This window comes from Aegilops tauschii, chromosome 6 (genome assembly GCF_002575655.3).
Source record: "Aegilops tauschii subsp. strangulata cultivar AL8/78 chromosome 6, Aet v6.0, whole genome shotgun sequence".
Lineage (NCBI taxonomy): Eukaryota > Viridiplantae > Streptophyta > Magnoliopsida > Poales > Poaceae > Aegilops > Aegilops tauschii.
Window position 1 is genome coordinate 462,909,215 of NC_053040.3, and position 16,975 is coordinate 462,926,189.

A 16,975-nucleotide genomic window follows, 5' to 3' on the forward strand; every position below is an offset into this window, starting at 1 on the left:
GTGGGTTATCAAGACCTTTTTCTGGCGCCGTTGCCGGGGAGTCATAGCGTGGGGTGAATATTCTCGTGTGTGATTGTTTGCTTTATCACTAAGTAATTTTTATTTGCTGTTCTTAGTTGTTCTCTTTCTTTAGTTATGGATATGGAACACAAATACCAAAAAAATTAGGTTTACTTGCTACTCATGGAGATGGGGAACCTCCTAAAACCCTCGATGCTCGTTATGTGATAGATATTATGTACTACTTTGATAATCCTGAGAAAACCCCATTCAATTTGGTAATGGGAGACACGTTGGATCAACGTGAATACTTTAGGGATTATCACTTGACTCAAAAGGGAAGCTATTATGGGATCAAATTTATATGTTGAAGTGGTATGCTAGGCAACTATGCTTGAGATATGATTATACTTGTTGCTCTAGGATGAAGGCTCCACACCTTCCCTTTTCATGCAAATTTAATGATAATGAAACCTTGGCTTCTTATGCTAGAGGTATATATGATTACTATGATGTGGAACAAATAGAAGAATTTGTTGCTTTTATGGGTGCTTATGAAATTGAATCTGTATTTAAAGAGTGTGAAAATCTTTATGATGTTGTTTATAGACCTGAAAATTTAGCTATCCTTAAATATTGCTATGAGAATTATGAATACAATGCCGATATTGATGCATTTATTGAGAAAGTCTTTGTTGTCCAAGAAGAGACTAATATTTTGCAGGAGTCTATGGAAGAAGAAATTGATGAAACTGTGAGCTCATTGGATGAAAAAGATGAGGAGGAGAGCGAAGAACAAAAGGAGGAAGAGCGGATTGATCACCCGTGCCCACCTTCTAATGAGAGTAACTCTTCAACTCATACATTGTTTAATTTCCCTTCGTGCTTATCGAAGGATGATTGCTATGATGACTGTTATGATCCCGTTGATTCTCTTGAGATATCCCTTTTTGATGATGCTTGCTATGCTTATGGCCAAGATGCCAATATGAATTATGCTTATGGAGATGAACTTTCTATAGTTCCTTATGTTAAACATGAAATTTTTGCTATTGCACCCACGCATGATAGTCCTATTGTCTTTTTGAATTCTCCCGACTGCACTGTATCGGAGAAGTTTGCATTTATTAAGGATTATATTGATGGGTTGCCTTTTACCGTTGCACATGATGATTTTGATGAATATAATATGCATGTGCTTGCTGCTCCTACTTGCAATTATTATGAGAGAGGAACTATATCTCCACCTCTCTATGTTTCCAACATGATAAAATTGCAAGAAACTGCTTATACTATGCATTGGCCTTTACTATGTGTGCATGAATTGTTCTTTTATGACATGCCGATGCATAGGAAGAGAGTTAGACTTCGTCATTGCTTGATATATGTTGCTTTGTGCTCACTACTAAATGCTAAATCATTGCTAATTAAAATTGGCTTTGATATACCTTGGGATCCGGGTGGATTCACTACTTGAGCACTATATGCCTAGCTTAATGGCTTTAAAGAAAGCACCGCCAGGGAGACAACCCGGAAGTTTTAGAGAGTCATTTATTTATGTTGAGTGCTTTTATATCGTTTAAAAACAAAAAAATAAAGAGGGGAACCTAAAACGTTTTCAAAAAGGAAAGTGATAGTGAGAAAGACAAGCATTGTTGAAGTGGGGGAGCTCCTTGAACTTTGTTCATGCTCACGGAAACTTTGTGAATCTTAATTACAGAAACTTTTCAATAAAAATAATTATCCCCTTGTACAATTCCATTGTATTATAAAAATAATGTGCCAAGATTTGTCTTTAGGATGTTTACAAAGCTTGTTGGTTTGTACGGTGCAGGACAGAAACTTTGGCTGTAGTGCGCGATTTTTCTTTTTTACTGGAACGTCGAACGGTTTTGATTCTTTTTGCACTGTCTTTCTATAAAACTTGTTTATTTTTCCTAATTTTGGCAGAAGTTTTGAAGTACCAGAAGTATGGTTAATGTTCAGATTGTTACAGACTGTTCTGTTTTAGACAGATTCTGTTTTTGATGCATAGTTTGCTTGTTTTGATGAAACTATCAATTCCTATCAGTGGATTAAGCCATGGAAAATTTATATTACAGTAGCTATAATGCAAAAACAAAATATGAATTGGTTTGCAACAGTACTTAGAGTAGTGATTTGCTTTATTATACTAACGGATCTTACCGAGTTTTCTGTTGAAGTTTTGTGTGGATGAAGTGTTCGATGATCGAGAAGGTCTCGATATGAGGAAAAGGAGGAGATGCAAGAGCTCAAGCTTGGGGATGCCCAAGGCACCCCAAGTAAATATTCAAGGAGACTCAAGCGTCTAAGCTTGGGGATGCCCCGGAAGGCATCCCCTCTTTCTTCAACAAGTATCGGTATGTTTTCGGATTCGTTTCGTTCATGCGATATGTGCAAATCTTGGAGCGTCTTTTGCATTTAGTTTTCATTTTTATTTTATGCACCATGCTGGTATGAGATAGTCCTTGGTTGATTTATAGAACGCTCATTGCACTTCACTTACATTCTTTGAGTATGGCTTTATAGAATGCTTCATGTGCTTCACTTATATCATTTGAAGTTTGGATTGCCTGTTTCTCTTCACATAGAAAACCGTCATTTGTAGAATGCTATTTTGCTTCACTTATATTTGTTAGAGTGTGGGCATATCTTTTGTAGAAAGAATTAAACTCTCTTGCTTCACTTATATCTATTTAGAGAGATGACAGGAACTGGTCACTCACATGGTTAGTCATAAAATCCTACATAAAACTTGTAGATCACTGAATATGATATGTTTGATTCCTTGCAATAGTTTTGCGATATAAAGGTGGTGATATTAGAGTCGTGCTAGTTGAGTAATTGTGAAATTGAGAAATACTTGTGTTGAGGTTTGCAAGTCCCGTAGCATGCACGTATGGTGAACCGTTACGTAACGAAGTTGGAGCATGAGGTATTTATTGATTGTCTTCCTTATGAGTGGCGGTCTGGGATGAGCGATGGTCTTTTCCTACCAATCTATCCCCCTAGGGGCATGCGTAGTAGTACTTTGCTACGAGGGCTAATAAACTTTTGCAATAAGTATATGAGTTCTTTGTGACTAATGTGAGTCCATGGATTATACGCACTCTCACCCTTCCATCATTGCTAGCCTCTTCGGTACCGTGCATTGCCCTTTCTCACCTCGAGAGTTGGTGCAATCTTCGCTGATGCATCCAAACCCCGTGATAAGATACGCTCTATCACACATAAGCCTCCTTATATCTTCCTCAAAACAGCCACCATACCTACCTATCATGGCATTTCCATAGCCATTCCGAGATATATTGCCATGCAACTTCCATCATCATCATATACATGACTTGAGCATTTATCGTCATATTGCTTTGCATGATCGTAAGATAGCTAGCATGATGTTTTCATGGCTTGTCCATTTTTTGATGTCATTGCTACGCTAGATCATTGAACATCCCGGTACACCGCCGGAGGCATTCATATAGAGTCATAAATTTGTTCTAGTATCAAGTTGTAATATTGAGTTGTAAGTAAATAAAAGTGTGATGATCATCATTATTAGAGCATTGCCCCAGTGAGGAAAGGATGATGGAGACTATGATTCCCCCACAAGTCGGGATGAGACTCCGGACAAAAAAAAAGAGAAAGGCAAAAAAAAGAAGGCCCAAAAAAACAAAAAAATGAGAGAAAAAGAGAGAAGGGACAATGCTACTATCCTTTTACCACACTTGTGCTTCAGAGTAGCACCATGCTCTTCATATAGAGAGTCTCTTGAGTTATCACTTTCATATACTAGTGGGAATTTTCATTATAGAACTTGGCTTGTATATTCCAACGATGGGCTTCCTCAAATGCCCTAGGTCTTCATGAGCAAGCAAGTTGGATGCATACCCACTTAGTTTCAGTTTGAGCTTTCATATACTTATAGCTCTAGTGCATCTGTTGCATGGCAATCCCTACTCCTCACATTGACATCAATTGATGGGCATCTCCATAGACTGTTGATTAGCCGCGTTGATGTGAGACTTTCTCCTTTTTTGTCTTCTCACACAAACCTCCATCATCACATTCTATTCCACCCATAGTGCTATGTCCATGGCTTGCGCTCATGTATTGCGTGAGGGTTGAAAAGGCTGAAGCGCGTTAAAAAGTATGAACCAATTGCTCGGCTTGTCATCGGGGTTGTGCATGATTTGATGGTGAAGATGGAGCATAGCCAGACTATATGATTTTGTAGGAATAACTTTCTTTGGCCATGTTATTTTGAAAAGACATGATTGCTTTATTAGTATGCTTGAAGTATTGTTGTCTTAATGTCAAATGATAGACTATTGCTTTGAATCACTCGTGTCTTAATATTCATGCCATGATTAGATTACTTGATCAAGATTATGCTAGGTAGCATTCCACATCAAAAATTATCTTTTTTATCATTTACCTACTCGAGGACGAGCAGGAATTAAGCTTGGGGATGCTGATACGTCTCCATCGTATCTATAATTTTTGATTGTTCCATGCCAATATTCTACAACTTTCATATACTTTTGGCAAGTTTTTATACTATTTTTGGGACTAACATATTGATCCAGTGCCCAGTGCCAGTTCCTGTCTGTTGCATGTTTTTTGTTTCGCAGAAAACCCATATCAAACGGAGTCCAAACGGGATAAAAACTGACAGAGATTTTTTTTGGAATATTTATGATTTTGGGAAGAAGAATCAACGCGAGACGATGCCCGAGGGGGGCCACGAGGCAGGGGGCGCGCCCTGGACCCTCGTGGCCACCCCGTAAGGCGGTTGGAGCCCGTCTTTCGTTGCAAGGAACTAATTTCCGGATAGAGATCGTGTCCAAAATTCAGCCCAATCGGAGCTACGGATCTCCGGTTATAAAAGAAACGGTGAAAGGCCAGATCTGAGAGCGCGGAAACAGAGAGAGACAGAGAGACAGATCCAATCTCGGAGGGGCTCTCGCCCCTCCCATGCCATGGAGACCAAGGACCAGAGGGGAAACCCTTCTCCCATCTAGGGAGGAGGTCAAGGAAGAAGAAGAAGGAGGGGGGCTCTCTCCCCCTCGCTTCCGGTGGCGCCGAAGTGCCACCCGGGGCCATCATCATCACCGCAATCTTCACCAACAACTTCGCCGCCATCATCACCAACTCCTCCCCCCTCTATGCAGCGGTGTAACCCCTCTTCTACCCGTTGTAATCTCTACTTAAACATGGTGCTCAACACTATATATTATTTCCCAATGATGTATGGCTATCCTAGGATGTTTGAGTAGATCCGTTTTGAACTATGGGTTAATTAATGATCGTGATTGGTTTGAGTTGCATGTTTTATTATTGGTGCTGTCCTATGGTGCTCTCCGTGTCGCGCAAGCGTGAGGGATCCCCGCTGTAGGGTTTGCAATATGTTCATAATTTGCTTATGGCGGGTGGCGGGAGTGATAGAAGCACATACCCGAGTAAGTAGGTTGTTTGCGTATGGGAATAAAGAGGACTTGATACTTTAATGCTATGGTTGGGTTTTACCTTAATGATCTTTAGTAGTTGCGGACGCTTGCTAGAGTTCCAATCATAAGTGCATATGATCCAAGTAGAGAAAGAATGTTAGCTTATGCCTCTCCCTCATATAAAATTGCAATAACGATTACCGGTCTAGTTATCGATTGCCTAGGGACAAATAACTTTCTCGTGAAAAAAATCTCTTTACTAAAACTAATTTAGTTGTGTCTTTATCTAAAAAGCCCCTACTTTTTATTTACGCGCTCTTTATTATCTTGCAAACCTATCCAACAACACCTACAAAGTACTTCTAGTTTTATGCTTGTTCTAGGTAAAGGGAACGTTAAGCGTGCGTAGAGTTGTATCGGTGGTCGATAGAACTTGAGGGAATATTTGTTCTACCTTTAGCTCCTCGTTGGGTTCGACACTCTTACTTATCGAAAGAGGCTACAATTGATCCCCTATACTTGTGGGTTATCAGCTGTCGGCAGCTACTAGGCCGTGTCCCCCTTGGTCCACACGGATTGACTCGGGACGAAGGTGTGGACGCCTCCTACCGAGAGGCGCTCACCCAGGCTAGGTGACTGATGCCGGGCTAGAAGCGGAAAGAGGTGAATTCCGTTCCTCCCACCGTGTTTGTGTGTTGTGATGTTGATGGTTGTCAATGACTCATGACATGGATGCTAGGCCGGCAAACCCCCGATGGTGATTCGTACAGTGGCTTTCCGGCAGGTTCCATGACGGCAATGGTGGCTACGCTTCTTGGTCGTCTGGACGACGAGGGATGTAGCAGTGGGTGGTTCGGGCACACTTTCTGTCTACTTTATTTTTGATATTTTTTTCCTATTCATAATTCGGTTAGCGGCGAGATTTACTATCCTTTCTTGCATTTTTATAACTCCTGAAATGCTGAGTATGCACGAATTCCCTCAATTTGCGACCTACCATATAATTTGGTATGTAAATAGGTATATGTTCTTTTTCATTATGAATCTCTATTGTATGGCCAACCATTGTGGCTAGAATTCTAGATGCCCGGAAATGACATTACCCATATACGAATTTGGAGGCCGGTTCTTGCTGCAATTGGTGTGGGCGAAACATGCATGGTGATACAAGTGAGCTGCCGAGCGAAAGCTCCGCACTATGGCGCCGACGGCGCTGACATCTACGGGTGTCTTTATCTTCTTGAAGTTGTCATCGTGGTTCTCTTCTTTAGCGAGTCTACGGGTGAAAACCCTTGTCCTTGTGGGTTCGGCAGCAGTGGTGCTTGCGCTCCCCTCCTGAGGGTCTTGTCGTGGAGGCTAGTACCCTAGGTAGTATCGTGGCGTTGTATTCTGGTCGTCTTGTGATTAGTTGTTCGGGAACGTACTCATGTGCGGTTATGTTGGCCAGTTATTTATGGATCTGTTGTATGACAGGGCTGCCTCATCACATTGTATCGTTCCACGGTTTCACTTGGGTGATGTTGCTTTATATATAAAGCGGGCGAGAGCATGTTTCGAGAGAGGAAGGAGATTACACAGCTCCAGTGAGTCAAAGCCATTGTGCAAGGATGCAGAGCAATAGTCAGATATTTAAGGGCAACTCCATTGCGGTTCACCAAATGGACAACCCTAAATGTCCGCGAGCACGTCCAAACATGTCTGCGGCCATCGGTAGGGGAGTCGGTCATTCAATCATATCCATCAAATCTTCGCCCTTGTCCAATAAAAAGAGGAGATAGAAGGGAGATGGACAAAAAATGTGTTTGTTGTGGGGTTCAATGATGAGTTGGCATGTCTGCAACGTGTCTAGACTCCTACAAATCTCCCACAAGTTTAAGGACAGTTGTGGGATTTCGAACCGATTTGGTGCACGTCACCAAATGACAAAAAGTGCATGAACTGCCGAGGCCACACATTTGATGATGTTTTTATGAACCATTTCCCTACGCGTTTTTATAGCTAGAGCCGCTGCTACCTCTTGAGCACTGCGTTGGTTTTCCCTTGAAGAGGAAAGGGTGATGCAGCAAAGTAGCGTAAGTATTTCCCTCAGTTTTTGAGAACCAAGGTATCAATCCAGTAGGAGGCCACGCACAAGTCCCTCGCACCTACACAAACAAATAAATCCTCGCAACCAACGCGATAAGGGGTTGTCAATCCCTACACGGTCACATACGAGAGTGAGATCTGATAGATATGATAAGATAATATTTTTGGTATTTTTGTGATAAAGATGCAAAGCAAAATAAAAGGCAGCAGAAATAGCTAAGTGTTGGAAGATTAATATGATGGAAAATAGACCCGGGGGCCATAGGTTTCACTAGTGGCTTCTCTCAAGAGCAAAAGTATTTTACGGTGGGTGAACAAATTACTGTTGAGCAATTGATAGAATTGAGCATAGTTATGAGAATATCTAGGTATGATCATGTATATAGGCATCACGTCCGAGACAAGTAGACCGACTCCTGCCTGCATCTACTACTATTACTCCACACATCGGCCGCTATCCAACATGCATCTAGAGTATTAAGTTCATAAGAACAGAGTAACGCTTTAAGCAAGATGACATGATGTAGAGGGATAAACTCATGCAATATGATATAAACCCCATCTTGTTATCCTCGATGGCAACAATACAATACGTGCCTTGCTACCCCTACTGTCACTGGGAAAGGACACCGCAAGATTGAACCCAAAGCTAAGCACTTCTACCATTGCAAGGAAGATCAATCTAGTAGGCCAAACCAAACTGATAATTCGAAGAGACTTGCAAAGATAACCAATCATACATAAAAGAATTCAGAGAAGATTCAAATATTGTTCATAGATAAACTTGATCATAAACCCACAATTCATCGGTCTCAACAAACACACCGCAAAAGAAGATTACATCGAATAGATCTCCACGAGAGAGGGGGAGAACATTGTATTGAGATCCAAAAAGAGAGAGGAAGCCATCTAGCTAATAACTATGGACCCGAAGGTCTGAGGTAAACTACTCACACATCATCGGAGAGGCTATGGTGTTGATGTAGAAGCCCTCCGTGATCGATGCCCCCTCCGGCGAAGCTCCGGAACAGGCCCCAAGATGGGATCTCACGGGTACAGAAGGTTGCGGCGATGGAATTAAGTTTTTGGCTCCGTATCTGGTAGTTTGGGGGTACGTAGGTATATATAGGAGGAAGGTGTACGTCGGTGGAGCAACGTGGGGCCCACGAGGGTGGAGGGCGCGCCCAGGGGGGTGGGCGCGCCCCCTACCTCGTGGCTTCCTGGTAGCTTTCTTGACGTAGGGTCCAAGTCCTCTGGATCATGTTCGTTCCGAAAATCACGTTCCCGAAGGTTCCGTTCCGTTTGGACCCCGTTTGAGATTCTTTTTCTGCGAAACTCTGAAATAGGCAAAAAAACAGCAATTCTGGGCTGGGCCTCCGGTTAATAGGTTAGTCCCAAAAATAATATAAGTGTATAATAAAGCCCAAAAATATCTAAAACAGAAGATAATATAGAATGGAGCAATCAAAAATTATAGATACGTTGGAGACGTATCAAGCATCCCCAAGCTTAATTCATGCTCGTCCTCGAGTAGGTAAATGATAAAAATGGAATTTTTGATGTGGAATGCTACTTGGCATAATTTCAATGTAATTCTTCTTAATTGTGGTATGAATATTCAGATCCGAAAGACTCAAGATAAAAGTTCAATATTGACATAAAAATAATAATACTTCAAGCATACTAACTAAGCAATTATGTCCTCTCAAAATAACATGGCCAAAGAAAGTTCATCCCTACAAAATCATATAGTTTAGTCATGCTCCATTTTCGTCACACAAGAATGCTCTCATCATGCACAACCCCGATGACAAGCCAAGCAATTGTTTCATACTTTAGTAATCTCAAACTTTTTCAACCTTCACGCAATACATGAGCGTGAGCCATGGATATAGCACTATGGGTGGAATAGAATATGATGATGGGGGTTATGTGGAGAAGACAAAAAAGGAGAAAGTCTCACATCAACGAGGCTAATGAATGAGCTATGGAGATGCCCATCGATTGATGTTAATGCAAGGAGTAGGGATTGCCATGCAACGGATGCACTAGAGCTATAAATATATGAAAGCTCAACAAAAGAAACTAAGTGGGTGTGCATCCAACTTGCTTGCTCACGAAGACCTAGGGCACTTGAGGAGGCCCATTGTTGGAATATACAAGCCAAGTTCTATAATGAAAAATTCCCACTAGTATATGAAAGTGACAAAACAAGAGACTCTCTATCATGAAGATTATGGTGCTACTTTGAAGCTCAAGTGTGGTAAAAGGATAGTAACATTGTCCCTTCTCTCTTTTTCTCTCATTTTTTAGGGCCTTCTCTTTTTTATGGCCTTTCTCTCTTTTTTTTATTCCTCACTTGGGACAATGCTCTAGAAAATGATGATCATCACACTTCTATTTATTTACAACTCAATGATTACAACTCGATACTAGAACAGAGTATGACTCTATATGAATGCCTCCGGCGGTGTACCGGGATATGCAATGAACCAAGAGTGACATGTATGAAAGAATTATGAACGGTGGCTTTGCCACAAATACTATGTCAACTACATGATCATGCAAAGCAATATGACAATGATGAACGTGTCATGATAAACAGAACGGTGGAAAGTCGCATGGCAATATATCTCGGAATGGCTATGGAAATGCCATAATAGGTAGGTATGGTGGCTGTTTTGAGGAAGATATAAGGAGGTTTATGTGTGAAAGAGCATATCATATCACGGGGTTTGGATGCACCGGCGAAGTTTCCACCAACTCTCAATGTGAGGAAGGCAATGCACGGTACCGAAGAGGCTATGGAAAGGTGAGAGTGCGTATAATCCATGGACTCAACATTAGTCATAAAGAACTCACATACTTATTGCAAAAATCTACAAGTCATCAAAAACCAAGCACTACGCGCATGCTCCTAGGGGGATAGATTGGTAGGAAAAGACCATCGCTCGTCCCCGACCGCCACTCATAAGGAGGACAATCAAAGAACACCTCATGTTTCAAATTTGTTACATAACGTTTACCATACGTGCATGCTACGGGACTTGCAAACTTCAACACAAGTATTTCTCAAATTCACAACTACTCAACTAGCACAACTTTAATATCACTACCTCCATGTCTCAAAACAATCATCAAGCATCAAACTTCTCTTAGTATTCAAAACACTCATAAGAAAGTTTTTACTAATCTTGAATACCTAGCATATTAGGATTATTTAAGAAAATTACCATGCTATTTAAGACTCTCAAAATAATCTAAGTGAAGCATGAGAGATCAATAGTTTCTATAAAACAAATCCACCACCGTGCTCTAAAAGATATAAGTGAAGTACTAGAGCAAAAAATATATAACTCAAAAGATATAAGTGAAGCACATAGAGTATTCTAATAATTTCTGAATCATGTGTGTCTCTCTCAAAAAGTGTGTACAGCAAAGATGATTGTGGTAAACTAAAAAGCAAAGACTCAAATCATACAAGACGCTCCAAGCAAAACACATATCATGTGGTGAATACAAATATAGCTCCAAGTAAAGTTACCGATGGAAGTAGACGAAAGAGGGGATGCCTTCTGGGGCATCCCCAAGCTTTGGCTTTTTGGTGTCCTTAGATTATCTTGGGGGTCCCATGGGCATCCCCAAGCTTAGGCTCTTGACACTCCTTGTTCCATAATCCATCAAATCTTTCACCCAAAACTTGAAAACTTCACAACACAAAACTCAGCAGAAAATCTCGTGAGCTCCGTTAGCGAAAGAAAACAAAAGACCACTTCAAGGTACTGTAATGAACTCATTATTTATTTATATTGGTGTTAAACCTACTGTATTCCAACTTCTCTATAGTTTATAAACTATTTTACTAGCCATAGATTCATCAAAATAAGCAAACAACACACGAAAAACAGGATCTGTCAAAAACAGAAGAGTCTGTAGTAATCTGTAACTAACGCAAACTTCTGGAACTCCAAAAATTCAGCCAAAATAGGAAGACCTAAACAATTTGTTTATTGATCAGCATCAATTGGAATCAATATTTTATCACGTTCTGGTGATCTTTAGCAATTATTTTCGTGAACAGGAAGTTTCTGAAATTTTCTGCAAGATCAAATAACTATCATCCAAGAAGATCCTATAGGTTTAACTTGGCACAAACACTAATTAGAACATAAAAACACATCTAACCAGAGGCTAGAACAAATATTTATTCCTAAACAGAAGCAAAAATCAAAAAACTAAAAATAAAATTGGGTTGCCTCCCAACAAGCGCTATCGTTTAACGCCCTTAGCTAGGCAATGAGATTTCAATGATGCTCAGAAGAAAGACAAGAATTGAAGCACAAAGAGAGCATCATAAGATATGTGACAAAAACATCTAAGTCTAACATACTTCCTATGCATAGGCATCTTATAGAAAAACAAATTATCATAGCAAGCAAAAACTAGCATATGCAAGGAAGCGGAAAGGAACGATAGCAATCTCAACATAACGAGAGGTAATTTTGTAACATGAAAATTTCTACAACCATATTTTCCTCTCTCATAATAATTACATGTGGGATCATAAGAAAATTCAACAAAATAGCTATCACATAAAATATTTTCAACACGACCCACATGCATGCAAAGTTGACACTCTTCCAAAATAGTGGGATTAACATTAGCTAAAGTCATGACCTCTCCAAACCCACTTTTATCAAAAATTTCATAAGATTGAACATTCTCCAAATATGTGGGATCTAAAGTTGACACTCTTACAAACCCACTTTCAATAATATTGCAAACACTATTATCAATCTCATAATCATCATGGGGCTTAAATAAATTTTCAAGATCAAAAGAAGAATCACCCCAATCATGATCATTGCAACAAGTAGTAGACATAGCAAAACTAGTATCCCCAAGCTTAGGGTTTTGCATATTATTAACACAATTGGCATTAAGAGAATTTATAATAACATCATTGCAATCATGCTTTTCATCGAAGGAACTACCAAGTATGGGTGCAATAGCAATGATCTCATGTTTAACATAAGGAACTATAGCAAATTCATCTTCATAAATATTGGCATCATGGCCACAAGAATAGCAAGCATCATGTTCATCAAGGGATTTTTCAATCAAATCATCGGAATCATCATTATCTATAGATTCATGCATATCATTATTTTCTTCCAAAGCAACGATCATTCTCTCAATAAATTCTTTGACATAGACATTATGAGCATAGTTTTCATAGCAATATTTAAGTATGTCAAAATTTTCAGTTTCGTAGAGAGTAATATCATACTTTTCAATCAAAGAAGCAACTTCATAAGCACCCTTAAAAGCAACAAATTCTTCAATTTGTTCGATATCGTAGTAACTATAAACACCCTTTGCATAAGAAGATAAGATTTCATTATCATTAAACTCACATAGGTAGGGAAGGTGTTTTTTAGGGTTCTTAGAGCAACAAGTAAAATCACAAATTTCACAAAGATTCCAAGCATAACACAACAATCTGTTTATTTGATTCCATAAGTGTCTCCCCTTTTCAGACAAATGGTGACGCACAAAATGAGCATGCTCATCTAAATATTTCCCATCAACTAGGCTAGTTGGGGTTTCAGCACGAGCGCATAAGGATCGAAGATGATCCAAGTAGAACACTTTAAGTGGATCCATATCAATAGATTTTTAGCAAGCAAAGATGCAAGCAAATAGGAGGCACAAGGAAACACAAACAAAAAGACATACGGGAAGAAGGCGAAGAAAAGGCCAATAAAGTGGCAAGGGTGAAGTGGGGGAGAGGAAAACGAGAGGCAAATGGCAAATAATGTAATGCGGGAGATAAGGGTTTGTGATGGGTACTTGGTATGTTGACTTTTGCGTAGACTCCCCGGCAACGGCGCCAGAAATCCTTCTTGCTACCTCTTGAGCACTGCGTTGGTTTTCCCTTGAAGAGGAAAGGGTGATGCAGCAAAGTAGCGTAAGTATTTCCCTCAGTTTTTGAGAACCAAGGTATCAATCCAGTAGGAGGCCACGCACGAGTCCCTCGCACCTACACAAACAAATAAATCCTCGCAACCAACGCGATAAGGGGTTGTCAATCCCTACACGCTCACTTACGAGAGTGAGATCTGATAGATATGATAAGATAATATTTTTGGTATTTTTGTGATAAAGATGCAAAGCAAAATAAAAGGCAACGGAAATAGCTAAGTGTTGGAAGATTAATATGATGGAAAATAGACCCGGGGGCCATAGGTTTCACTAGTGGCTTCTCTCAAGAGCATAAGTATTTTACGGTGGGTGAACAAATTACTGTTGAGCAATTGACAGAATTGAGCATAGTTATGAGAATATCTAGGTATGATCATGTATATAGGCATCACGTCCGAGACAAGTAGACCGACTCCTGCCTGCATCTACTACTATTACTCCACACATCGACCGCTATCCAGCATGCATCTAGAGTATTAAGTTCATAAGAACAGAGTAACGCTTTAAGCAAGATGACATGATGTAGAGGGATAAACTCATGCAATATGATATAAACCCTATCTTGTTATCCTCAATGGCAACAATACAATACGTGCCTTGCTGCCCCTACTGTCACTGGGAAAGGACACCGCAAGATTGAACCCAAAGCTAAGCACTTCTCCCATTGCAAGAAAGATCAATCTAGTAGGCCAAACCAAACTGATAATTCGAAGAGACTTGCAAAGATAACCAATCATACATAAAAGAATTCAGAGAAGATTCAAATATTGTTCATAGATAAACTTGATCATAAACCCACAATTCATCGGTCTCAACAAACACACCGCAAAAGAAGATTACATCGAATAGATCTCCACGAGAGAGGGGGAGAACATTGTATTGAGATCCAAAAAGAGAGAGGAAGCCATCTAGCTAATAACTATGGACCCGAAGGTCTGAGGTAAACTACTCACATATCATCGGAGAGGCTATGGTGTTGATGTAGAAGCCCTCCGTGATCGATGCCCCCTCCGGCGGAGCTCCGGAACAGGCCCCAAGATGGGATCTCATGGGTACAGAAGGTGCGGCGGTGGAATTAGGTTTTTGGCTCCATATCTGGTAGTTTGGGGGTACGTAGGTATATATAGGAGGAAGGAGTACGTCGGTGGAGCAACATGGGGCCCACGAGGGTGGAGGGCGCGCCCAGGGGGGTGGGCGCGCCCCCTACCTCGTGGCTTCCTGGTAGCTTTCTTGACGTAGGGTCCAAGTCCTCTGGATCATGTTCGTTCCGAAAATCACGTTCCTGAAGGTTTCGTTCCGTTTGGACTCCGTTTGATATTCTTTTTCTGTGAAACTCTGAAATAGGCAAAAAACTGCAATTCTGGGCTGGGCCTCCGGTTAATAGGTCAGTCCCAAAAATAATATAAAAGTGTATAATAAAGCCCAATAATGTCCAAAACAGAAGATAATATAGCATGGAGCAATCAAAAATTATAGATACGTTGAAGACGTATCAGCCGCCGAGCTCAGGGCTAGGGTAGAGAGAGCAGAGGCACTTAGTGACTGACTGACATGAGTCTGCTGCATTTATTTATTTATTTTTCTTTCGGGCATGCTGAGGTCAAGCGGGCCACCATGGACGACTTGCATACATCTCGAGTTGGGCCTTTTGCGGCCCTACCATATCCTAATTGTAATCCAGAAGGCCTCCCTTGATACTAGAGCAAAATTAAAAGGATTTATTTATTTTTATTTTTTATTTTTCCCCTAAAAAATGTATGCCTTTCTTTCAGATTCTTCGTTTCTGCTATGAAATTAGTAGAGAATGCATCTCCTGGCTGATAAAATGATAGATTCGTGATTCAGTGTACAACTATTTAATCTCATATAATAGTACATGTGGGTTTTAGTTAGAAAACAAATAATATATGTACTTCAAACCACTTTCTGACACTATAATTCCATATCGCGCTGCCTGCACATTGTTGGTGTATGTTTTTGTCAAGAATAACAGAACAAATTGTTCAATCGAGAAATTCGTTTTGCTTGAAAAGGGGTATTACCCCGGCCTCTGCATCAACCGATGCACATAACCATCAATTGAGGAATCCGTTTAATTCTCGTCTCATTGAGAAATTAAAAAGAGCTTCAACAAGGTCCGCGTGATATTGGAAAAAAAATTAAAGAGTAATTTATCCTGTATCCCTGTCACTCAGATTCTTCATTTCGGTTAGATAATTAGTAGAAAAAGGCATGTCCTGGTCGATAAAATGATGGATTCATTATGAAGAAGACACAATAGATTCAAATTGCAAACATTTAAGCTAGGATATGTGATTTCTTAGTTCCCTTATGGTGAATACCTCATGCAAAACAATAGATTCAAAGGCATCTCCCATATTATTATTATTTGTCTCGCTAGTAGAAGGCGAAGCTAAAACTAAATCATGGTCTGTTGAGCCATTGGTAGTGATGGTGTAGGCGGATGCGGGCATACTTTGCGGCAGTCATCTAAATTGTCATAGCAGTGATCACCGGGGAACTGTGATATACAACACCAACAGGTGTGGTGGTCACATGTATTCCTCACACATAATATTATCGGAGGACGTCGAGCGGCGCTGGATCCAGTATTGACATCTAGTTGGCGACCACCTGATCTCTCGATAATAACACAAAAAAGGCACATTAGAAGACATGTAGTTAAACGAATCATCATCGTAGCTCATGTGTATTCTGAGATGTGAAGTACACAAGTTTTTGGACTAGTGAAAATACTAGGGATATAATCATATAAATATATGAACACGGCATCCGAGGAGCACAAAGAACATAATTGTTGCTAGCTTGGCATTCGTATAGGCACCGAACCTATAGGATATCATGTTGGATAGGTGATGTGGTTGCGCTAGACTGTCAAGCACAACTGGTATACTAGTGGAGTAAACGCCTTGTGCCTTTTATAGGCCAGATACATTAATTACATACTTATCTGCACAATAGCATTTATATAGAGGCAAATCCACACGGATATGTATAAGTGGCAATGTTAAGCACTCAACTAATGTTTAATTAAAATTTGATGCAGAAGGATCATGCAATATCTATTCTTAGTAGACGTATTAATTCACATGCACAAATAAGATACAATTGTATTTATACTTTTTGTCTATTAATTAGTTCCAAAGTTGAAAAAACCCTTGTATTATCATTTTTTGCAAGAAACAGATTCATGTATTATCTATAGCTATACTTCTATTCAATATATCTATATCTATACCTATCTACTCCCTCCTTTCCGGTTTATAGGGCTCAATTCAAAAATCTCGCCAACCAAGGTAGATGGTGAGTGGTGGAATACTTTTTGTAATTTGCAAAAGCACCCAATTAATGCTCTTGTTTTTCTCAAAAATTTATGTTTACCAATGTATTAATTGCAATGCATGCATGTATAATGT

The 16,975-nt window shown here is 40.0% G+C and overlaps 1 protein-coding gene across 1 annotated transcript; it reads right to left on the reverse strand.

Moving 5' to 3' along the window:
- Positions 1-15,835: 15,835 nt before the first annotated feature.
- On the reverse strand, positions 15,836-16,402 carry LOC120965949 (uncharacterized). Its single transcript, XM_040391467.2, has 2 exons — positions 16,325-16,402; positions 15,836-16,179 (listed from the first exon to the last, which is right to left on the reverse strand). Exons 1-2 carry the CDS (start codon positions 16,400-16,402, stop codon positions 15,958-15,960), a joined length of 300 nt encoding a protein of 99 aa, XP_040247401.1. The 3' UTR covers positions 15,836-15,957.
- Between the last annotated feature and the right edge of the window lie 573 nt (positions 16,403-16,975).

Bases quoted from the DNA above. Each gene is read 5' to 3' on its own strand.
- LOC120965949 (XM_040391467.2), bottom strand. From the start codon at position 16,402: ATGATATCCTATAGGTTCGGTGCCTATACGAATGCCAAGCTAGCAACA. The intron at 16,180-16,324 runs GTTCATATATTT...GTTATTATCGAG, and splicing joins TTGTGCTCCTCGGATGCCGT to AGATCAGGTGGTCGCCAACT.